Raw genomic sequence first — 26,310 nt, forward strand, 5'->3', positions numbered from 1 at the left:
GGGAGGAGAGACTACAACACAGGTCTGTCTGATTCCAAATTCACACAAATGGCAATTTGTATCCCTGCATACCAGCATTTTAATTTCAGACAATAGTTTAAATTAAATGATTGAATTAAATTACATTTATTTTTTAAATACTTTTTTTAAAAATATTTTATTTATTTATTCATGAGAGACACAGAGAGAGAGAGAGAGGCAGAGACACAGGCAGAGGGAGAAGCAGGCTCCACGCAGGGAGCCTGACGTGGGACTCGATCCCGGGTCTCCAGGATCACACCCTGGGCTGCAGGCAGCGCCAAACTGCTGCACCACCGGGGCTGCCCTTAAATTACATTTAATTGATATATATATATATATATATATATATATATATATATATATATATCATCAGGCAAGTGCTTTCATCAGGCAAGCACTTTTAGAATTTTTGTCATGAAAGAAAAAACATTTCTTTGTTGACTGCATCCTGAGACAAGAAATGAAATATCACACAATTTGTATCATCGAATAAGTAAATTTTTTTCATGCCCAAGTTGCTAGAATGGTATCACCTGATTTTATAAAGGGAAGAATTAATGAGTGAAAGAGGGAAGGTAGGGAAAAGAGAAGCCAAGAAAGAAGGAAATAAGAAAAAAAAAAAAAAACGAAGGAAAGAAGGAAGAAAATATTTGCCTATTACTGTGGTTCTTTTATATGAAGTGTTTCCCGTAGTGGATCAATATTCCTTTTAGTGAGAAATGACTGACTGACAACTAATTGAAAGCAAGTTCTTATGAATGGTGCTACACATTCTTCATAATAAGCACCCCATATGTTTATGAAACTTCTCTCTATATAGTCGCATATTTATATGTGTTCAACCATGCATCTTCCCTGCCTCGTGGATCTATTCATTCATTTAGTTAAATGGCACATACACACTCTGACCATGTGCCAGAGACTGCTCAAGAAATAGAGAATACAGGGACGCCTGGGTGGCTCAGCAGTTGAGCATCTCCCTTTGGCTCAGGGTGTGATCCTGGGGTCAGGGATCAAGTCCCACGTCTGGCTCCCCGCAGGGAGCCCGCTTCTCCCTCTGCCTATGTCTCTGCCTCTCTCTTTGTGTCTCTCTTGAATAAATAAATAAAATCTTTAAAAAAGAGAAATGAGAGAATACAAAGATGAATAATAGACAATCCCCACCTTAAGTTCATCACAATCTAGCATAGTTATAGGCAAATGCATGTTCTAGATACTTATCATATGGAAATATGCATATAGAATATACCATATTTATGATTGTATGCTGACCAAATGAATAAAAATATTTATAACCCCAAATTGCAGTTTTCTCCATAATGTAAAATTATGTAACTGTAATATTGTATGGCATTTTAGATTTATTGAAGATATTTGTCTCTACTTTCTAAATCAGTTTTTACCCATTGCCTGCATAAACCTTCTTACCTTCAGTCAGAAAGTAATCAACATTTGGATTAGGAAAGAAATGTGTTAATGGGCATCTTTTGTCCTAAGGTCTCCTTGTTTCTGCCTGCAACATGATTCTATAAATGTTATAAACAAACCTGGTGACTGTTGTATGACTAACATCTACATGGGATATACAAATTGTTTAATTCATACTGAATCTTGACTTTAGCAAATCATTCTCAATCTATCTCATATGTCTCTCTCTCTCTCTCTCTTTTTTTTTGATTACTTGTTTTATTTTTTAAAACAATTAAATGTAAAACAAATATTTTGAAAGTTTAGGTCCTAGATTTTGAGGAAGGCTGAAAGGTGGTAATTGGGAAGCTGATATTGATACTAACACAGGGTGCCTTAATCAAGTACAAATGATTGATGGGAAGCTTTCATGTTAGCTTTTGGAGAACATGTAGTAGTCTTGTAAGTAGACTAAAGGCTATGCTGAAATATCAGAAAGCAGAAGACCATTTTGATGTCAGAATCATTTTTCAGTGATTTGGGCTATAAATGAGTCTGACTAACATCAATATCCCAGCACATGAGTAGTGCAATAGAAAGTAAATTAAATATATTTTTTTAGAGAATTAAAGTTATATCGGACTTAAAGACATTCATACACTCAAAACCTTGTGATAACACTTCCAGATCTTCCTACCATTGCCTCAGATTTGCATGGGATTAGTGTATCTTGAATGATTCTTAAAAATGTAACAGTTAGATATGCCAGACATCCTCATAATAATTTGTTTCAAATTTCATCACTGGCACCACACAAAAGCCCTAAGAAATAAGAAGGGCATTCATGAGGTGTTTTTTTTTAATAGAAATATTCTTTATTGTTCACCTTTATCATGTACTAAATCACAAAATATTCAGGTGGTAAAATAGTTACTTTGTGTCCATGGCACTAAGCATAGAGAATCCCACCCCTTATGGTTTGGTAGCTTTTTAAGACAATTGTAGGATTGGCCTTTTGTCTTGGCAATGTGTAGAGAGAGCCCTCTAATTGTATTACAGCATACATTATGTTTTTCCTCTCACCTTTACCTATAGCATTATAACCACTGTTTCTAACGTAATAGCCTGCTTTTAGGTCTTTAGTTACATCCATCATATTACTTAACACTAATTTTATTATTATTCCTATTCCTTTTTATCCGGTGCATGTAATGTATTCAGTGAAGTACAAATTGTCTACTCAGTCTAAAAAACACCTCATGCTTTTCAGATCTGCTTTCAATAAAATTTTCTGGAGAATATCTAGATGATAAACTTTTCCATTACTATAGATTTTTTTTTTTTTTTAGTATTTATTCAGTCATCATTTCACACTTTGGTGGCCATTTCTGCTCAAGTGGCCTGTGCAAAATTATATGTTTAAACATTTCTAACTTAAACCACTCAATCTTAACAAACTTCCCTTTATGGGTAATTACTTGGCAAACTAGATTTCATCTTCTTTTATTCCACCTTACTTCTTAAAATAAATCACTTTTAAAAATCCATTCTATTAATTTTATTTCTTTCATTGCCACCTTTTCAATTTCTTATTAATTTTTACTTTTCCTAAAATAATTACTGGTCAGATTTTATTGAATATCGCTCTTTTTTTTTTTTTTTACTTTATCACATTAACATTTCTCAAACCAAGAACCCTTTCTGATCGAATTTTTCTTAATATTAAAGTAAGATTAGTTTTGTCTTACTAATCTTATCAGTACTAGATAACACAATGATTTACTGTAATATTTTCAAACAATTAATTATATTCTTATAGAGTAGAATCAAGTATACTTATAAAAACAAACATAAATTTAAGCTACTACCCTAAGCCTTCTGAAGAAAAAAAAAAAAACAAGGTAATACCTGCCTTTTCCCATGTAAGAAGTAACAGTTAAATTTAGATTGAGAATAGTACTGCATAAATAGAAATTGTAGTGCAAAATTGTATGTAAAAAAATACCAAATAAGTGAAATAAGGGTCAATAGTTTTGGAAGTTCAAGAGTGGATTGAGTAATAATATAGATGAACTTATAGATAATGGATCTTTAAAGATATATTAGACACATGTACAATATTTTGGAACAAATATAAAGATGTGAAATTGATATCAAGAAGGATATAAACACTCTTTAATAATATATTCCTCAGTTTCACTGCTAGAGACAGAAAGTTAAACATTTTGATCACAGGTCTGAGGTAATGTGGTAATTCTTACAAATCTACGACTCAAAAAAATACACTATTTCCTTTTGTTCAGACAATATTCTGACTTTTTATTGAGAAATTGGTACTCTCCTGGGCATAAGGGACTAAAGAAAAGCATTTCTCCCTACTCCTGCATTGAATTAGAATGATCATGGCATTATTGCAGAAAACAATAATGAAATAATGACATCACATTTTATTCCTCTACTTAAGCTATTTTTTTCCTGGCAAATTATTTGAATATGCACATCCTCACTTCACATAGTAATTCCAACTCCTAGGTTATTACAAGAGTGAGTAATAGTATTTTTCGTATGAATATACTTATCCTAAGATCTGGCACAAAGTTCAGCAAATGTTAATTGGATCTTATGCAAAATTTCACATCAAAGTTAGTACGGGAAATTTAGGGGGCATGTTACAAAAAATATGAATCATTATGTGTATATGAAATAATTTTAACTCAGAAAGTCATGAAACAATAAGATATTGAAAAGTGTTTTACAATAAAATTAACAAACCGATGAATAAATATCTGTCTACATAACATCTTACAAACTACTGTTCGCATGGAAAGGGCACAAAAGATACTGGGAATTACACAACAGTATAGAGAGTCAAAGTGAGTCAAAGTGAGGAACACCATGCAAATGTAGTCATTTCAACACCAGAAATTTGCAAAATTAATTGGACAAAGTATTTTGCCAGTGCTTTTTTTTTAAATTTCTTTACATAAATATGGAAATACTACTATATAAATCTAGTGCACAAAATGTAGTATTTTTCATTTTTTTTAACTGAAGCTTTTGGAACACTAAAGCATGCATGGCACTATGCACAAGTTTTCTAAGGTTTCCTTAATCCCTTTGTGCCATTTTTTCCCCTGTGAGTTTTTTTTTTTTTTCCCTGAATGTCTCTATCATCATGGTTAATAAGCGTAGCCTAGCACATATATCGAGGAGGAGAAATTCAATTCCAAATTACTTTAAGGTTCACCTTTGAATTTTACTTTGGTTGGTCAGAAGAGTCCCGTGACCTTTAAATTTGATGAAAAAAGGGAGTAGATATTAATCTCATTATTTTATTTTGAACTTCTCCCAAAGCAGGTGACTCTAGACCACATTTCTGCAAAATGACATTTGTAGTCCATGTAAGTTGATCATTGTTATACAGTGAAAGGTAGTATCTCAGATTTTACAACACCTGTTGTATTTTGTATCTAATATTCTCAATTCTCAATCACTGTACTACTTCAGAGATAGCAGCATTTTGGACAGTTTAATTATATGTCTTGTATCTATGCTTACATATAAAAACTGTTCCTTTTAGAGATTATTTTTTATCCCCTTTATATTTGCCAACCTGATTTTGATATTCTGAAAATGTTTACTATTCTTCCTAGTAATATCTGTTCTGCTATTGCCTTTACATAAAGGCATTCCCTTGTGATACAGAATATTACAATTGAAACAGAGTATATTATAACTATACAATAATTTCACAAATTTTTAAAGGACACAGTAACTACTAAGTCCTCTAAACACTACTTTTTAACTAACTGCATATTTTATATAGTAACATTCAGATGAAAATTAGTTATCAAAATCAAAAACTTACTCAGCTTTCTAATACTATGTAAAGAACTTTTACCAATATAATTTAATCTTCTGAATAATCATGCTGGGCATGCATATTATTATTCTCACCCAAAAATTTTTTTAAAAGATCAAATAATATTTGATATAAGGACAAAGTCTATGGGACTATAGCAATAAGTTGTCTCAAATATTTCTTGAAGTGTGATTTGTGAATTACTTGCATCAGAATCACTTCGTCAAAGTAAAGATTTCTGGTCCAAACTCCAAGCTACTTAATGAAAATCCCTGATATAGGGGACTCTAGAATTTCAATTTTAGCAATTTTTTTTTCAGTTTGCTAACCATACTAATATAGTACATAATGAAATATCACAAAATATATTAGAATTCAGACTATTTTATACATATAGCTATAATGTAAGTGGAAGAATAAGATTAAGAAAACAATGCAGCAGTAAATAATCTTCTTTTTAATGTCAATAGCCTTAGAGAGAAGGGAAGAAGTCAAAAACTGTAAAATCTATAACACTTTACCAGGCAGCTATTGACTTCAAGAAACTGCTAGGAGCCATAAAAAAGGAATGAAATCTTTCCATTTGCAATAACATGGATAGAGCTAGAGAGTATAATGCTAAGTTAAATACGTCAATCAGAGAAAGACAGATACCATATGATCTCACTCATGTGTGGAATTTAAGAAACAAAACAGATGAGCAAAGAAAAAATTAGAGAGAAGCCAAGAAACAGACTCTTACCTATAGAGAACAAATGGTTACCACAGGGGAGGTGGACAGGAGGGTGGGAGAAACAGAAGATGGAGATTTAATTGTACATTTATCATGATGAAAAAAATGTATAAAAAACCTGCCAGAAGCAATATCTTTATATGATGATGTGAAAAAAAGAAAGATAAAAGATAGTTTAGATAAATAAGTCTCTCTCTACCTCTTTCTCTCTCTTTCTATCTATGTTCCAACAATACTTAGTTAAAATTCACCAGTGTTAAAAATGTTAAATAATTCAGACTGCCATAGTGGTAAACACATAAGAAAAAGAAGGGGATTTTTATTGTCCTAAGGTTAAGGATAGTAGGAAACAACCTATAGAATAAGAGTAAAAGGAATGACACAGAAGTGTTTGTGCTGGTAAGGAATAAAGAAAAGGCAGGTAGTCATCTGTGGGGCTCAGTCAGTTAAGCATCAAATTCTTGGTTTCTGTTCAGGTCCTGATCTCATGGCTCATGAGATTGAGCCTTGTGTTGGGCTCTGCACTCAACAGGAATCTGCTTGGATATTCTTTCCTTCTGCCCCTCTCCCTCCCTCCCTAAAATAAATAAATAGGGGATCCCTGGGTGGCTCAGCAGTTTAGCGCCTGCCTTGGGCTCAGGGTGTGACCCCGGGGTCCCGGGATTGAGTCCCACATTGGGCTCCCTGCATGGAGCCTGCTTCTCCCTCTGCCTGTGTCTCTGCCTGTCTCCCTGTGTCTCTCATGAATAAATAAATAAAATATTTTAAATAAATTAATAAACTTTAAAAAACATTTAAAAAATTATTTTAAATCTTGGGAGGTACACGAAGGATTTCCTTGAAGACAATTATCTGAAGATAACTAGTAGGTAGCAGTGGATTACAACAGTACAGATTAAAGGTGACCGGGGCATGGACTGTGGATTTTACTTGAGGAATAATGAAAAAGAGATGCCAGAAATATCATAGTCAGCACAGTAATGCAAATGATTCAGTGAGGAATTGGACAAGAAATTTTGATGATCCTCAGATATTCCGATTCCTAAATGTTCTGCCCTTAATAGCTTTGATCATTGTAGTCTATTCAGAGTATAAAAATTTATGAATTTCTTTAAAGATGGTAAAAGTCCTTGGTCTTAAATCAACCACTGGAAGAAGAGCTCGTGGAGCAGCAAATGCCTTAAGTAGTCATTTTGTAAGGTAGGCAACAAGAATAATGACTTCTATTTGATTTAGTATCTCAAAAGAGATAATTTTTTAAAAATGTAACAAATGTTGAACAGTAGAATACATTTTATCTTTGGCCATAAAACATTGTTTTATAAGGAGTATAGGGAAAATTGCAAGGTGATCATCAGCTTATTAAGATGTATAACTGTTAAAATTAATTATTTCTCCAGCACCGTCTTTGAGAGTTTTTTCCAGTATGTAATAAGTAAAATATTCCTTGAAGATTAGGAATTTAAAAGTGGTTCCACAATTTAAAAGAGAAGAGATTTATTACCATTAGTAGGTGATTTCTTTTATCCATCATAAATACTGGGTTCCAAGCTCTGGATAAAATAGATAATTAGTACAGTTCAGAAACACCACCTGTCTTACCTAAATAATTCCAGAGTTTGGAATTAAGAATAACACTATCCTTACTTGTTTGCTTAAAAATCTCTTTTTATTCTTCTGGGGTTCTAAAGCCATATATTTCATCACTTCCTAAAGTAATTAAAATATGTGATGTTCGTGTCCAAACACAATCTGGTAATTTAGCATTTAATCCTCCTATTTTGAGCAATTTCACTTTTTGACTTCTAAGCATCTCAGTGTAATGATGAGCCCAGAGGTACTTATCTCTAGTAATAACATAACAAAATGTATCTCAGGTCTTTCTTCTTATTTAATATGAACCCTGATTTAGGTTTCTTTTTATTTGGTTATCAAAGAAGGTAATGTAAAGAGCCAATTTTTATATTTTAATCAGTAATTCAATATGCCTGCACAAAAATAACCTTGAATACATAAGCTATATAATAAAATTATTAAGCAATCAGTATTGGTCTTTTTTCCATTAGTATGTAAAACTTCCTCAGGAAGATTTGACAAATGTAAAGCTATGTAAAACAGAAAGAATTTTGCAATGATCAGAATTCACTCCAACAACATTTTACAAAATCATCCTAAACACATTATTTTGAATTATCTGTGGACTGTGTCAAGAATTACAAACTGTAAAGAATTGGAACACTTTTGTAGATCGATCATCTGTAAAACCACAGGTGAGGAAAAGAAATGACTTTTAAAAATCAATGATTTTATCCATTGTTCACTTTATTATAATTTTGTAAAAATGTGCTCATTCCATTACCTTACTTCAGGAATGTAGACAGAGTCATTGACCTGGCCTTAAAATTTATTTACTTTAATGATTTATTGCATTATGGTATATAGTAAATGTGTATAGGAAATAGATACATAAACTTGTTATAAAAAATCTAAACAAAAAGGTAAGATGATGCATGAATGATGACCTAATAATAATATATTAATATTCATTTAAACCATAATCCATACTCATACTTTTACAATATCATTATTAATCAAATAACTATATTCTTGAATTATAACATTATTGTCAATTATGCTGACATTAATATATGCTTTAATGAAACAAATTTTTGTTTTCATGATTTGAAGTTTTCAGTCATGATGATTTTATGAGCTTTCACCCATGTTTTAGGAGAGCCAACGCTGTACTCACAGATATCCCAGATAATTCACATGGCATCATCGAAGCCTTGTTCCAAGCACAGCTTCAGCTATCTGAATTGACTATGACATTATTGGCAGAAACCTTGAAATTGCAGTTATTTAGTTTGGCCACCATGCCCAGAGAGATCTACTTGAAATGGTTCTGGAAGCTGTTCTTTCATTGTGTGCAACTATTCTTAATATGGTGACATTTGACAGTCATTTTAAATAAGAATTGAAGCCAATTAAGCGGTCTCTCTGTGGATTTCCTCTGACAGATGCACAGAGGCATCTTGGGCTAGCCAATAGGCATTATTGAAATGTAGCTAAAACCATTCCAGCATTTATTTTGATGCATCCAGCTAATTATATGGCTGTGATTTATGTTTAAGTAAAGGACTTTAACCAGATCTATTATTTTCACCCTCTGTGAGACTTTTCATCATAGTGTCATGGTACCTATATGGGGAAGACTGCTTCTTCCACTAAAAACTTGGGCACGTTTTCTTGATTCCATAGAGACAGAAGTCTGATTTTAAATGGGAACGGACTGCATTTCCCTATGCATGATTAGAAGAGTAAAAATTCTGCAGTTTGAACTGAGACAGATGACCATTTGCTGTTGGGTTTTAATTAAACTTTGGACATAGAGCAGGCCAGGGGGAAAAAAAGTCCCAGAAACTTAAAGATTGATCTGCTTGACAGGCCAACTCAGTTTTTATTGTGGCTACTTGCAATTTTCAGTACTTCTTAAATTGATTCCTAATTCTTAATTAAGATTTCAGTTTTGCTATAAAATATACTAAATTTAAGTTTTAACATAGGATAAAGAAAAATGACTGTAAACCTAAATTTTAAAAAAAAATTTTCAACAAATGACGTCCAGTTGAAACTACCCTCCACATACCGGCAATATACAGGACATTAGCAGAACTCTATACCTAATATTTATGAATCAGTGATGGCTGGCCCTTCATTTCATTTGGTTAAAGTTATTATATTAGCAGATTTGTGAGTTTTATTATAAACCAATTTTTCTTCTTTATTTTTTTAATTTTTCTAGATGTTCCACCAACTGGTCAGGCACACAGTGTGAGAGACCAGCCCCAAAGAGCAGCAAGTCTGATCATATTAACACAAGTAAGTTCTTCAGGTTAATATATTGGGTGGTGGGTGTTCCATATGGTGCAGGAATTGTATTGTATGCCATGACTGGGGGACTTAAATCTTGGAAAGTGTCCTTCACGGAATTCTGCAGGAGATGCATTGCAATCCAGTTGTTTTTGGAAAGATGAAGCACTGAGCTCACCTGGTGACAGGTTCTAGCATTTATGTGCTCTTTCAGACAGCAAACTTGGGCAGTTTTCAGAATGCACATTGTCAAACCTAGCATAACCTTTTCTGGAGAAATGTCCATCAGCTACCAAGGCTGCAAATAGCACAATGGATATGAAAATGCTCCAGGAAAAAAAGTAATTCCATGTTTTAATTAGACCAAAGTGTATTTTCTTGGATTGCATTTCAGTATGTCGTTATAAAGCAATCTTGACTGGTAGACTTAAGGAAAAATATATTAACAAGCAATAAGAATCGTGGTTGATTTATTGCTTCTTTGTCTTCAAAGTATTGGTTTTGAACTGTATTAAAATATAGCTCAGCATTTTACAAATTGCTTTATGCAGCTGTAGTCTCAGGACTACATCTGGATTTGAAAGTCCATCTACATCATCATTGTGTGTGTCTGTTGTGTATATTTTTAACAACTTTAAACGATTTTATAAAGATTTTCAAAATGAAAGTCAAAAATAAAGTTTCCCAATTCACACATATTGTCATGCATTTTATTATGAGAGGAGAACTTTTGAAATATGTAATATCTAGTAAGTGGGTAAATATATTCTTGAAGAAGAAAAGTAACTTCACTGATGGACAAATGCTTGCCTTACCAGTTTTCCTCTGGTGGAAAAAAAAAAAGTTTCATGAAAACAAAAAAACGTATCATGGAGTTTGTGAAAAAGTAAAGACTGTCAAAGTGAAAAGAATGCCATTTTTGTACCCTACACGCAGGGTCCCAGTGTCCTATTCTTTTTTCCCAGGATCTAGAGCTCATACACATGTTGCCAATAATAGTTCTGGAGGCACACTCATTTACATATGATTTTCCAGTTACAAAACTCAACAATAATTAAGAACATTGGGGGTTTTTTTTAGATATTTATTTATTTATTTATTTATTTATTTATTTATTTATTCATTCATTCATAACAGACAGAGACAGAGAGACAGACAGACACAGGCAGAGGGAGAAGCAGGCTCTGTGCAGGGAGCTCCACGTGGGACTCCATCTCCAGTCTCCAGGATCACACACCTGGCTGAAGGTGGCGCTAAACCGCTGGGCCACCGGGGCTGCCCAACAGCACTGTTTTTAAATGAAAAATGCAGTTCAAATGCATTTGAACCTATGGAACACACTGAATTTATAAGCTGAGAATTATGAAGACAAGTTATATGTTAGGCTTTTATTTCCGGCAATCTCTCAATTATCTAAGATGACTGAAATACATAGCCTTTTAAAGAGTCGAAAACAATTTTAAATATTGATAAACTCTGAAAAGGAAAGAAGGATATAAAGTAGCACATCCATTCAATTTTCAAATTTTACATAAGTTCCATCCACAAAGGAAAGTTTGGTGTTTGGAAATGGTTTGCAGGAGGGGAACACCAGATGTTTTTATTGGAAGGTGAAGTCTCCAATTATTTGCAGGGGCAAAAAGCTCCCTTACAAGGCAGAAGTCTCTAATCACATACAGCAGTTCTAAAACAGAGACTGCATCAGACAGAAAGAGTCGCAAGTATTTGTAATCCTTTATCAAAGACTCTAATGTCCTTCCTTCCATCACTGATTTAAAGTCATTAAATTTAATAGAAGTATCAATGCACATTGAAAGGGCTATTAGCTATGTAAATGTCAGATTTTCTTAAATTTGAGCAAAGTTGACCACATAATGACACTATTAAAAGGTACTTATCATCAGACATTTATGCTTACAGAAACTTGCCTCAATAACTTTGAAAGAAGGGGGAAAAAAACTAGTTAAACTGATCCTACGTAAGATAAAGCCCAATAGTTTTAAATGGTTGTCAAATGTTCCCCAAACTTGGGGAAAAATCATCTGCCCGATAAGATAGGTAGACACTTTAGCAGTGTGTTTTCAGATCTGCGTTTCCACTAACAGTGAAGCATTCCATAACTGAACCCTGGAATAATAAAGAATACACTGCTTCTGTTGGCCTGACTGCTGTCAGCCTGCACGGAGATTTACCTTTCTAATTGATGCACAGCTTCTTAATCATCTCTGAGTACTCATACTGATGTTTTCTGGCCTTTGTTGTTTTAAGTATCTAAAAAAATCAGCCTGTGGAATTAAGTGGATCTATTAGCCTAGCATGTTCTGCTGAGGTTCCACTTAAAAGAAGCTAGTCTGACTCTTCTGAAGTTTTTGAAGAGTTTTAAATTAAATATGATAAAATATTCCTTGGGCACTTCTATTTAAATTTCACCTCAAGTTTTAAGGGAGTGGATGCTCAATTTTTGAATTATGCTATTCGTATTTGCTAAAATAAAAGAGGATAAAAATATACTCAGCATTTGTGAGGCAGTAATATTGAGATGCTCTATTTTAGTGCAGTGACAACAGAGATGTGGTATCTGTTACGGAATTGTGTTTCCTCTTTTCCTATTTTGCCCTTATCTCTTTTATACCATCTTGTTTTAAAATAGAAAAAATGACTAATTATGTGCACCAAGGAACCAACAATTTGCAGATATAGAGAGATAACTGAAACATGCAACAAAATAATGCTTTGTCCTAATTCTTCCAAATCAAATATTTATTAAGCCTCAACAAAGTGTCAAGTACTGAATGAGATCCCAGAGAAAAGTGAGTGAGTGAGACAGACAGTGCCTCTTCAATGAAGCTGACGTTCTAGAAGGGTAAACAGAAATAAAACAAGCAAGGAAACAAATGAGTAAGCACGGAGATTTATGAAATAATTGTAAATTTTGATTGGTTTTGTTAAGGAAGCAAAAATAAAAGCAAAAAATAGAGAACGGCAGAGGAGATCTGAGGTCAGGAGTGATTTCTCTGAAGTGATGATATAGAAGCTGAGATTTGAAGGATTAGAAAGAGAAGAAGCTGAGGGTATTTCAAACACAAGGGACAGACAGCAGGTATGGAAACCCTGGAACAAGAAAGAGAGATGCTCAAGGGACTTAAAGACCAGTGTGCTGGGATCAAGGGGATGAGAGAGAGTGATACAAAGTGAGGATATTTTCTTTATAATTTTTGTTTATCATAATGCTCAAAAGAAAACATCCTAATCACAAAAATATATCTACATTCACATTTATACATGTATGTGAACATGAATTTAAGAGCAGAATATGTAGCAACATGTCAAAAGAGATTAATTGTAATGGCATATTTAATGCTTATATTTTTCCACTATAAATTCAACCAATAAACAAAGGTTGAGATTGTCTCGCTCTGACTTCCATGATACTGAATTATTCTGGTTCTCTTCTTACCTCTTGAAGCAACTCTCTTCTTTGTGAGATACATTTTCCCTGTCTCTTCTTGAACAACTCATTCGTCACTTACTCTTCATGTTGGTCCATAATTCTTGACCTCACTTACCAAATTTATGTCAATTACCCCTAAATTTCTATTATCAATCCTGGTTTGTCTCCTGAGTTTGAGACATAGGTCCCACTGCACAATTTCTATATCCATGCCCATGGCAATATCTATATCATTCAGTATTCCATGGAAATCTTAAGTTCAACATATCCCCAAATGATCTCACCTCCTTCCCCCACTCAAGCGCAGTGCTATGGCAATAATATGTTTTTAATTATTTAATAAACATGTATGTCGCACTTTCTATATAATAGACAATCCTATTTACATTACTATGAGGTGGTATTAATGATGACATTCATTTTATGGATGAGTGAACTGAGACAGAGATAACTAATTTGCCCAAGTATAGTTGTTAGAAAGCTGAGATTTGGACAAAGATAGTCTGGCTCCACCGTTTATTATCTCAACTGCTGTGCTATCCTGCCTCTCCCAGAGAAAGGGTCTCTGCAACCTAACAATCTGTATAAAGAAAGATTTGTATTTTAAGTGACAAGGTTATCGAGATGTCGAGATACCCTGTCTATCTTCAATAAGTACTGAATGTGCTTTTTAAAAAATCAGCTTAGAACAATCCACCAATAAGTTACAGCTAAAAAAAAATAACCTGCAGTAAACTTTGATTGATATATGTTACAATATATTTGCTGCTATATATTCTACTTATTTTGAAAAAAAATCTGTCTTCTAATTCTAAAGATATATGTTGTTGCCAATTATTTTCCTTGATATAAAAATTTTATAAAACCCAATTTTAAAAACTTGCCCAACTGCCACCCTGCATTATTTACTGGCTACACTAAGCATTATTACAGTTGTGTTTTTTTTTTTTATATAAACATATTAGAATTCTAGGTTCTAAAAGGGCTACAGTGTAAGGAGTTGGAACTGTCATCACAAATGGGACAAAGAAAAAGAAAGAGATAGGTAAATTTTTTAGTATGTATATATAACAGCATTTCTACCTTAAATAGGAATAGAGGAAACTACATAGAATAAGTAAAATATATTTTTAAATAGTGTACAATTGGCAGTGATGGGAAAGTAACTTTGTATACCCTAAGACCAGAATTGGTAAGTATTTTATATCTACCAATTTACCACAAATTATAAGGGAAAAATATAAATAATAAAGTAAGAATATTTATAAAGTCATGATCAGTCAGTTGAAGTCATAGTTTATGAAGATACCAAGCTGTTCACTGGTATTTAAAAATTTGTGAATAAATGTTAATTACTATCCAAGGTGCCAGATTCTCTGCTTTCATTAATTACTAATAAATTACACATTCATATAAAGTTCACTTTCCCAAAACCTAGAAGGTAATATAATATCAAACACATGAAGTTGTTGTATAGTTTTGGTAAGAACATGAAATAATAAAATTAGTTTTAGGGACCCCTGGGTGGCTCAGCAGTTGAACGTTGCATTTGGCTCAGGTCATGATCCTGGGGTCCTGAGATCGAGTCCCACATCGGGCTCCCTGCATGGAGCCTGCTTCTCCCTCTGCCTATGACTCTGCCTCTCTCTCTCTCTCTCTCTCATGAATAAATAAATAAAATCCTTAAAAATAAATAAAATAAAATGAGTTTTACATTTTAGGAACTGACTAAATAAAGCAAGTCATTTTTTTTTCTTGCATGGAAGGGTTAGTTATTTTACTTTTTTTTAAAGAAAGGAAGATTATCTTATATGTGAGATTTCCTTAATAAAGACTTTTTGGTATTTTGGTAAGCAATCTCCAGTATGGACTATGTCATACTGATATCTTCTGTCTAGAGCTATCAAAACTGATCTATGTTACTATTTTATAGACCTTATGCAGCTGTTTATTGTGCTAAATATTAACAATTTTTCTACCATATTATTTTTACATGTATGTGTATTTGTAGAGGAAATTCATATATTTCATAATTCCTAACATTTCATTCTTGAGGCATTCCAGATCCCCACAAAAAATTTCAATTTCTTTTGGGACTCATTTGTTTTAATTTTAAGCGGACTCAAATGAATCAACCAGATGTTTATTCTAAATAGACAAAGCTTTTTTCTCACAGGCTCTAGATATTTGTCTGTTGGAAAAATTAACATTACACTGTTGATCAAGCTACTTAATACTCTCCTGTTATTAAGAAACCCTCACATTCAGTTTTCTTCCTGCATAAATGACACAACGGTAGGTGTTTTCCTGTGGATCACGTTAGCAGCAAAGGGGCATTGTCTCCTTCCTCTGGGAAGACAGAGATAGTTGCTCTTGTTACCAAGGCAGAAGCAGAGGTTCTCCCCTATGCTCAGATGCATAAAAACTAGACCCAGTTTCTCTGACCACTCTTGGAGATCTATTTCACAGATCATTTATTCCATTTTGAAGATAGGTGATTATAGCCTAAGATAATTTTTATAAATACATGAAAAATGTGAAAATGGACATTTACAACATAAGGCCAAATCCTCAGATTTATTTTGCTGACATTATTCTGGAACTGGAATTTAAGAAAGAGAATCCCCCTTGCCTCCCCACACCCCATTCTAATAGCCCTGTATTATAGATCTCCCTGTCTCTGTTTTATTGGTGAGAAGCAGAAGCCCTCAGTTTTAAATAACCTATCCAAGGACTCACTCTAAGGAAGATGTGAAACTGATATTAGGCCTATGTATATCAGTATCCAACACTGATGTCCTAATTGGCGAGGCTGCAATCTGACTTGCCGCGTGTACTCCTTGAAAGTAAATGTGTGTAGTGAGAATCACACTCAGACTGACAAATCAGTATTTCTAACCTCAAGAGATTTAACTGCAACATATTAATGAAAGATATCTAAAGAAACATTTCCAGCAGATCAAGATACTTAGTTCTAAGCCCTATATTCTGGGAGTTACCAATTTTAAAGAACTTTTGTGCAATTCAAAATGAAGTTTTTATAAAGTAATTGAAAGTGGTAATACAATAACACTTTCTGTATAAAAGTATATATTTTATGTGATTTATTCCTACTAAATGAAGTGCACTACTGCCTCATTAAAGACTCTTGTTCCCAGAGCCATTAAGTGACTAAGGAACACCACTGTAGCGATCTTAAGCCCCGCCTCCACCCCTCACAGTTTATTTGAATACTAAATTGTGCCTCTTAATTTTTTGTAATGCAATAAAATCAGTATCTAGATGGTTTTTAAATGTATTCTTTGAAAATTGTTTTATGTAAAATAAATGTTACTGAATTATAAAAAAAAAAAATCTTAATAGGAGAGTGATTTTTCAGTAACATGGATATGAACTAAGAATATAGATGTTTGGCCTGAGCTTTCTTTTCATGATATCAGTGGTCAAATCATTTGATATAATATTCAGTTATATCAGATTTTAATTCATTTTATTTATGTGTTCACCTATTCATTTATTTATTTTTCAGGAAGCATTGCCATCATTGTGCCTCTAGTCCTCCTGGTGACTTTGATAACCACCTTAGTAATTGGTTTAGTGCTTTGTAAAAGAAAAAGAAGGTAAGATTCCATGGTTTAGACAGTCAGTAAATAAATTACACATATAGTTACAGATATGTAGTGACTTTCCCCTTTAATTTTTAAAATTCTTAACAACATGATTTAGTTATTCCAAGTGCAAAATATTGTTTTCAAACCATTTTATCCTTCTGTTTCATTTTAAAGTGAGTATAATTTAGACAGTTTTCCCTTGTTATGTTAATAGAATGGCTCTATTTATATATTCTAACAAAACTAACAAGAGGACATGTTAATTAAAATTTCAGTTGAATTTTACAGCTGTGGTAATTTTTCCATGAAACAGCAAGAATCTCCGAAGTGCATCCTATTATCGTAATGTGTAAGATTAGTGATGTCAATACAATGATGCTGAATATGTCTTTTATATCACATGTGTGCATTTCATTCAGAAATTCTGCATTGGTATAGTTTATAAATTCCTCAAAGTGTAATTTTTCAATTTATGTGAATATGCAGTTATAAAGATCTGGAAGGTATATGTAGTCTATAAGGTTATTATCTAGAACCAAGTGTTTGTGAGAGTTTTGTTTTTTTTTTAAACAGATGACTTGGGGATTGAAATTTTATTTCAAAGGTTCTTTATCACTACTTTTAGTCATGATTTTCAGAAATCATAGGTCAAAGTGAATTTAAAAAATAATGAATTAGGGGATCCCTGGGTGGCGCAGCGGTTTGGCGCCTGCCTTTGGCCCAGGGCGCGATCCTGGAGACCCGGGATCGAATCCCACATCAGGCTCCCGGTGCATGGAGCCTGCTTCTCCCTCTGCCTGTGTCTCTGCCTCTCTCTCTCTCTCTCTCTCTCTGTGACTATCATAAATAAATAAAAAAATTTAAAAAAAAAATAATGAATTAGTGAATATTCAGTTTCAATTAATGTATTAATTATTTAATAGGAATATGTTCCAAGTGCATTTTTTGCAGTTAAATCTAAATAATTCGAGGAAATAACTTACCACATTAAGACCCTTTTTGTTCTATGGCTTGATAAATATCGTTTATTTTGAATGCACTTTATTTATGAACTCTCTATGAGTTATATTGTTAGTAAATCTACAAATAAAATGGCTTTATGTATCATGATTTTAATATTGAGACAGTTTACACTTACATTAATGTTCATATATTCTAGGACAAAAACTATTAGAAGACAGCCTATTATCAATGGAGGAATCAATGTAGAAATTGGCAATCCATCTTATAACATGTATGAGGTGGATCATGATCACAACGATGGAGGTCTTTTAGATCCTGGGTTTATGGTAGATGCAACAAAGGTAATATGTTTTAAGATGATGAAGAGTAAGCATTAACATCCCTGAGTCATTTATCTGTAAGACAGTCCTGAATTTTAATATTTCCTTTATCTCATGTTATATTAAATAACTTAAGGATGCATTGAATGTTACAGTCTCTTTTAAAGAAAAAATAAAATTATGGACCTGAAGCATGAAGTTAAGATAACATATTTTAGAATATATGCATTTATTCATTCATTTAGTTTATAAATGTGTATAGTTTATTTAAAATGTCTTACCCAAATGTATTGACATGCTAAAATATCTAAATATACAGCCTAGTATAAAAATACTGTCTGATTTATTTTTTAATAATATAAAGAGTGCAGTACTTCATTGCCAAAGTAAGTATTTTATTTCCAGTAGTGTTTTGTTTCACTGATTCAACTAAGCTGTGCCCTTGGATTTGTTTGTAATCAAATTACTTTTGGAAAATATTTTTTTCTGCCATGATAGCCTTCTTATTGAGTCATGTCATTGATACACAAAGCCGAAAAATCTGACTTTTTTTGGTAAATTTTCTGTTCTTATTATATGCTCAGATGAGCAGCTTTAAAGAGAAATAGATAAATAATACAATTATCCATATAAAGTAAACTTGCAAAGATCCACTACACTGTATTATCTTCATATTTTACAATGATAATTATAGAATATTTTATTGTGAATTAAGAACATTTGTTTCCTATTATGGAATTGATTTTTCTTAGCGTATTCATTCATTTATTAAATGGTTAATTTATTTTCTCATATATTAAAGGTCTTTTGCCCTAAATCCACATTTACATTGTAAATAATCACAGTGACTGATCTATCTCCAAATGGGTTCAACTTATAGCAAAAGCTGCTCCCAAAGATGTTGAATTGAATAGGGTCCCATACATTTAGGCTAGTTCTGAATCCATAGTGAGACTGAAATTGATGGTCAAATATTTATTTCTCCAAAAAGGAATCAATTGTTACTGTATGTATAAATCTTTACACTATAAAAAGATATTATAGTATTTTTTTTCCTAATTAGAAGTAAATTTGTATTTACTATTAATTATTAATTAACTCTTATATTTGAAATTGTTCATGAAATAAATCTGGAACCCTAAGTTTTGCTGTTTTCCACTTGAAAGTGAAAGACTATACATATGGTACACATTGTTATTTGACAATTTATCTATGAAGAAGAAAGACATATTAAATAATAGACTTTTCTTATTCTTTGAATTTTTCTTAGGAAAAAGTACAGTGTATATAAGTAGTATATGAACTGATGAGGACATACTTTATATACTTTTCAGAAAGAGAGTTCTCATTTTTTCCCCATCATTTTTATTTCTAGTGATAGAATTAAGCCAATTTTAGATACTTAAAGAAAATAGCTTTTTAGTACTCCATTTAAATTTTTTTCTATTTACTCAAGGAAGATTAAACTATGCTTCAGTGCCCCCCAGATATACTTTTAATGTACTTTGCACATGACATTCAATAGATATTTATTTACCAATTTGCTGACTGATTGACCAAAATTACATTAATGTGACTTAGATGGCTGAGTCTAGCTAGCTCTGATTTTTGAAATGTAAATATGAATTGTTGCCTAAGAAGTAACTACAAAAAAACACAATTAGTCCTAATAGGTATAAGCACTTTTGGAAAGCAGGAGGCTACACTGAAGCAACCTTAATGATCAAATATTTTTCATACAGTATCTGCTGAGTCATGATGGTTTGATATAGTCATGATGTGATCAAATAAAAACTGTATTACACATAAAAATGATTTTATAGAGCATTTTCATTATTTTCAAAATGGATAAATGTATACTTCAATCATACCTTTTAATCAAAATAATTGAAATAGTAAATACGGTTAATAAAAAAGATTTGACTATGGAGATAATCACAGAATAGTTTGAAGATCACAAAAAAGAGAAATTAGTGTTTACTGGTTTTATATCCAAATTCATCTCAAACCTTAGATTATTTTCAATATTTTTTCAAAGAGATCTTTGTGGGGGAAATGCAGAGGCAGTATTGACCTGAGTTTATATTTAAAATCTTTTTCTGAGACCCTTGCCCTTATCTCAAACTTTGTGACTATTCATTGTTAAGAATTGACAGCTTTTTTTTTCAATTCACCTTTAATTTACTTCAAATTTGAACATGATTTTTATGCTTTTCAACTTCTTATCTATTTTTCCCCCTTTTGGATTGCTATCCCAAATATGAGTGTACCTGACTGACTAATTCTGCTCTTAGACCCAAGAAAATCTAAAGTCAATGTTCTTGCATGGAGTCTTAGGAAACCATTTTAATTAGTAATTCATCTGGAGAGTCAGATTTCAAAAATACAGAATTTTTTTAAGTGCCAGATTTTTATTTGTTTAAAATACAGAATGGTGATGAATCTTTAATTGGAAGCAGCCAGATATTTGAGTGTTCAGAATATGCTACTGTCAGAACTTTTCAAAGTTGACAAACCTTAAGTGGGGGGAGGCTTGTGTATTTTTCACAGAGCAGTTAGCAAAGATGATTTCTTTGGGAAAGATGAAGTTAAATAAATAGAAATGTATGGAGATTACTTGAGGCATGGCATGTCTATCAGGAAGATGTACATACTAAAACTGTCTACTTATGAAGCACAGATCCAATATTAACAGTTTTTTTCTTAGTTTATTAAAGTTACTATGAATACAATATGCCCGAGGGCTAATGAGCATCTTTATGCTGTTCTTATGACTTACTATGAGTTTATGTCAATGAAAATCGTTCCATGATATTATGGAAACTAAAACTCTCTGTTTACATACAGGCCAGGTATATAGGGGGAGGGTCCAGTGCTTTCAAGCTTCCACACACAGCGCCGCCCATCTACCTAAACTCTGATTTGAAAGGACCACTAACTGCTGGGGTGAGAGAAGAAAATTCATTATTCCATATCCATTCCATCACAGAAACCCTCGCAATGAAAGATGATGGCTAGACTTAGATAGGGCCTGTCTTTAATTGAGTTTTTAATTAACAAGAGATTTCAAAACAGCATTAAAATCAGAGGCTTATGTTAGACGTCCTGCTTATGCAAGACTACATATAAAACATGTTATCATTTTAGACAAGCTATTAAGTAGAAATATCTCTTCTGCTGATTTTGAAAATGTCATAGCACTTTAACAATAAAAAAATGAATATTTGCTATTTTTGGAATTCTCTAGCCAGAAATTTAAACTGATTAATTTAAGCTTAAATTCATGTTTGGTTTGATTCACTTCCAATTAATGTTGTGTTTAGTATATGTAAGTTTGATGTTCACTTAAATAAAAATATACTACAAAATATGCCATCATATTGAGAAATTAGAAGTGGTCTAATAAAAGCCACTCTTATTTATTTTATTTTTTTAATTAAGTGACTAGATTCTAGAGGAAAATACTCTGTCTTAGGTTACATAGTTCATGGTAGATGGAAGAGGTCTAAAAATAAGGGTATAAAGATTCACAGGAATGAGTATGTTCTCCCCTAAACATCTCTCCCATCAGCTGTTTTCATTCTCATTTTTTATCATGTTTGTCTCATTTGCATGGCTCAAAGATTATATGTTTCTTTGTCGGAACTAAGATTTAGTGTTCTGTTGATGAGAAGACAAAACAAAATTAAACAAAAATTAGGCAGTAATTTCTTGGGTTAAGTTGCAGTTAATAAAAAACAATGAATGCTGCATGTTTTTCAACTGAAATAGATCACTTTTACATGTATCAGTTCTACTTCAAAGTGCTCTAAGTATGAAAATTAAGATGACTGTGAATATCACAATTCCTTGGAAGAGTCCAAAAGTATTTCCAATGATAATTACGTATGAGTTGTTTGAAGCAAAAATATTGTCTATTTTAAAGTCTATTCCACCAATATATTTTACTATTATTTTCTTTGTTTTCCTGATTTTAACTTCATATTGAAAAAATTCTAAGCCTCAAGCAATTTAGATAATTTTCTGTAAACACATCTTTCCTGCCACTGCAACAGCAATAAGGGACAAATGTACGGACTGGAAATAAGATGATTTAGTTTAATGTTTTATTCTTTTAAATAAAGTCTCAGTGAATATTGTCTTCACAAAGATATCCTCCGGCTTTTACTATTATGTCAAAGTTCCACTTAGATTCACAAGTTACCTGAAAAATGTACAATTATGTTTTTATCTAATACCTCACAAAAGTCAACTGAAGTCTGTAAACAATTTAAATTACATTTATAAGCTACTATTTAGAAAATTAAATGTATTGCATATAAATGTTGTTAACATTAAAAAGACATCCTAGAAAATAACCAATGTGATCAAAACTGATGAGAAAAATTTTATTTCTTTTCCTCCTTCAGCCAACAAATTACTCCAATCCAGTGTATGCAAAACTGTATATGGATGGGCAAAACTGTCGAAACTCCTTAGGAAGTGTTGATGAAAGGAAAGAACTGCTTCCAAAGAAAATAGAAATTGGGATAAGAGAGACGGTGGCATAATCAGCGATACCTTTTATATGCTGTATAAATGTATAAAATATAAGGATTACTTTTGTATGTTCCAACAGTATTATACTTGTTTTGGCATCAGCATTACCTCTTTCTTTATCTTACTCCTGGTTAATTGTTATCTGAGTTTTCTGGGTTTTATTTTTTGCTGATGACTATTGATTGACCATTTGTATGGTATTTTTATGAAAAAGAACTGCACTACAATACAATTTACAACAATGCTGCTGATATGACTCACCTTTGAATTTGTTAAAATTACAAACAACATATTCCTTTGTAGTGTGAATATGAGCAATCTATTTTATATGAACTTTTTTGGTTCTACTTAATCAACAAAAAGAATCTCTGCACTTTTTCATTATATGGTCTGAAAGCTGTAATACAATGTCATTTTATTTTTCCATTTAAATTGATGGAAGAATGATTGAATGGTCAACTCTCTTCCTTGTATCCATTAAGATTGATTCAGACTGCTGAAAATACCTAGCCCTCACAAATCCAACGTCACCTGCTTTGAAATTAGCCTTAGATTGCCAAGTGATAGATAAAAATTTTGAGGAAAAAACTTTTAAAAATATATACAATTGATAATTTGCATGAACACCTATGAATACATTTGCCAAAATTTAGTGGACTCTCTGTGATATACTAAACATATACACCCTGTAAACAATAGTTATATTTAGGTGATAGAACATAGCAAAAATATAACCAGAAGTGGAAAGACTACATTTGCTATGGATAAGACCTTTCGTTCTCCCTTGGTCCTGAGGTGAATAGCCAGCCTGGAGCACAACAGGGCATTGGGTCCTCATGCCTTAGGAAGTTCTTCCCAGTCATGTGCATTTTGTGGAAGATTAACCCAACCCCTTACTACACAGAACACTGAACAATAATATATAAGCACACAAATTGATGACAATTTCAATGATGCGAATGCGTTCTCTTTGCTCGGTCAAAAGAGGCAAAATAGCCATTATCGTATAGAGTAATTAGTAAATATTTTCAATACACAGTATGACTAATCCGTTATTTGCCCTATTCAAAACATATTCTTAAAGAACTTTCCAGGTTATAGGAAAACAATTACCTGCCCATAATCAAAGGTGGAGAGTGTAAATGCTGACCAGTTACTCTGGTACTCTGGTTTCTTCCAGTTATGCAAAACACATGGACCCCCGCCATTCACTTTTTGGTTTTCAAATTTTGATTGAAACAAGTACGATTTATTTAAGTTGTATAAAAAAGGATAGCATTTTTATACAGATATCTTTAAAGGCACAAAAGATTTATTCATAAGGTATGGAGGGCTTTTTGTTCCTCTGATAGACATGACTGACTTTTAGCTGTCATAATGTATTAACCTAACAGATGAAATATGTTTGTGGTTGCTCTTTATCCCTTTGTACAAGCATTAAAAAAAAAAACTGCTGTTTTATAAAGAGACTTTTTGTTGTACTATGTGCATGCATACTACCTATTTCTAAACTTTGCCATATTGAGGCCTTTATAAACTATTGATTTATGTAATACTAGTGCAATTTTGCTTGAACAATGTTATGCATATCATAAACTTTTTCAGGTTCTTGTTTAAGTACATTTTTTAAATTGAACAGTATTTTTCATTTTGGTTATAATAGTCATTTTGCCTATGTTTCTACAATGAAGTGTTAAATACTTTATAAAAAATTGTTGACTGACTTATTTAAATGAAATTCTACATATTTAAGTGCTTGTGTTGGGTAGTTTTTAAAAGTAAGAAAACCCCTTTCTTTATTGGGTGTAATATCCCTAGAAAACTATTTTACTCGACATGAGACATAATTTTTGTCAAATCCTTAGAGCATACTTTCTGGGTTGGATAGATTTCATTGCATCATTTTTAAAAGCACAATAGAGAAAGCATTTTCTCTTTTCTTGAAGCAGAAACATTTTTCTGGCTTTATATTTTTCCCCCTTCTTACATTGCTTATTACAGATTCTTATATTGTGATAGAGAAGTAGGCCATATACACAGTAGCATGGTGATTGTGTTGAAATAAGCCAAAGCTCTTCCTGCCTTTCCCATTCTTAAAAAAGTGTACTTTATTGGAAAACTCAGATTCCTTTAGATGCTATTTAGGCATTATTATGTACCTGGAATGGTTATTGGTATACTGACCTGCAGTATCAGCCTGGAGAAGCAAATGTAGCAGGGTCTGACTTACTGGAAGTATCATTGAGTTATATTATCCAAAGGGGCCTTTTTATATCAGAGCTTTATATATGTAACTGAAATTATTATTTGAAAAAAAAAAAACAGAACCAACAGATTGAAATGATCTTGATACAATTAACAGTGGTATAAATATCTAGCAAGTCATATATGATATACAGCCAATCAACTAACACCCACAGTCTGGCAAAAAGACCTATTTTCTCACTAGGGCATTGATGAAAGCCATAGTTGAGTTTACATTATCACAATCCTTATGTCCATGTTATGCCTCACCATCCCATGCCAGTCCACATCAGAGTTCTTAGCTTTTATTTTTGCAATAATTTTGTCTTTAGTCTTTACTGGACAAAGATATTTTTTCAACTACTTAAATTTACTCTATTTATTTAGATCTAGCTCTTTCTATTTCAATTATTTTATCCAAAAAACTCATATAAATGCTACCAATTCAGATGTGCAATTCTCCACCACAGCAATCATCCTTTATAAATGCCATCACCAAAATACCTCCTAAAACATTCCTTCAAGATTTGATGGAACACAATTTCTAAAAATGAATGCTTCATGATAAATTCTTCTTCCCACCCAAATTACTATTCATCCAAAGTAGAGGTTTTCAACCTCTAGACATATTGGGCCAGTTAATTCTTTGTTGTCCTTTACAAGGTAGGATATTTAGCAGGATCTCTGCCTTCTATCATTAGATGTTACTAGTACCACCCAAAGTTGCAATAACCAGAATGTCTACAGACTGCCAAATTTCTTGTGGGGAACAAAACTGCACTTATTAAGAACAGATGACAAAGGACTATGTTCTGCCTTCCACTATTAAAAAACTCAACTGAAACAGCTAAATCAAAAAAAGAAAAAAAGAAAGAGAAAGAGAGAGAGAGAGAGAGAAAGGCCTCTCAGCATCAAAATCATGGTGTGCCCAAGGTTTTTTGTTTGTTTGTTTAGTTTTTAATACCAATGATGCATGAGTTATAGAAATTTGGTATTAGTAAAGTGCCTATACACTAAAAATAACAAAAACAAAAACAAAAACAAAAACAAAAAACAACATAAACAACAAAACATTACTAAGAGAAAAGTTTCATTTAGAAACTTTTACAGTTTTGTGTAAATTGGGCCATTGGATTCTTGAGGTTGAGATTTAAGCTTGCACTTTCCTTGTATGAATGTTACTTTCCATTTTTATGATGACTAAGATATGAAGAAGTTCAATACTCAATGTATGTTATAGCTACTATAAATGAACTATAAATGCAAAATACCCACAATTTCCAAAC

General features: G+C 32.4%; 1 protein-coding gene across 1 annotated transcript in view; it reads left to right on the plus strand.

Annotated features, from left to right (window-relative positions):
• Positions 1 to 23,031, plus strand: part of LOC140596701 (low-density lipoprotein receptor-related protein 1B-like) — a gene marked incomplete at its 5' end in the record, with an annotated part of 38,873 nt that extends 15,842 nt beyond the window's left edge. The window contains 5 exons of the mRNA XM_072745194.1: positions 9,829 to 9,905; positions 16,877 to 16,967; positions 18,118 to 18,262; positions 21,089 to 21,187; positions 22,651 to 23,031. Of these exons, the coding sequence (XP_072601295.1) occupies positions 9,829 to 9,905; positions 16,877 to 16,967; positions 18,118 to 18,262; positions 21,089 to 21,187; positions 22,651 to 22,791 (553 nt within the window). The remainder of the gene's footprint in view (positions 1 to 9,828; positions 9,906 to 16,876; positions 16,968 to 18,117; positions 18,263 to 21,088; positions 21,188 to 22,650) is intronic.
• Between the last annotated feature and the right edge of the window lie 3,279 nt (positions 23,032 to 26,310).

The sequence above is a fragment of the Vulpes vulpes genome, unplaced genomic scaffold (assembly GCF_048418805.1).
Source record: "Vulpes vulpes isolate BD-2025 unplaced genomic scaffold, VulVul3 Bu000000778, whole genome shotgun sequence".
NCBI classification, from domain to species: domain Eukaryota; kingdom Metazoa; phylum Chordata; class Mammalia; order Carnivora; family Canidae; genus Vulpes; species Vulpes vulpes.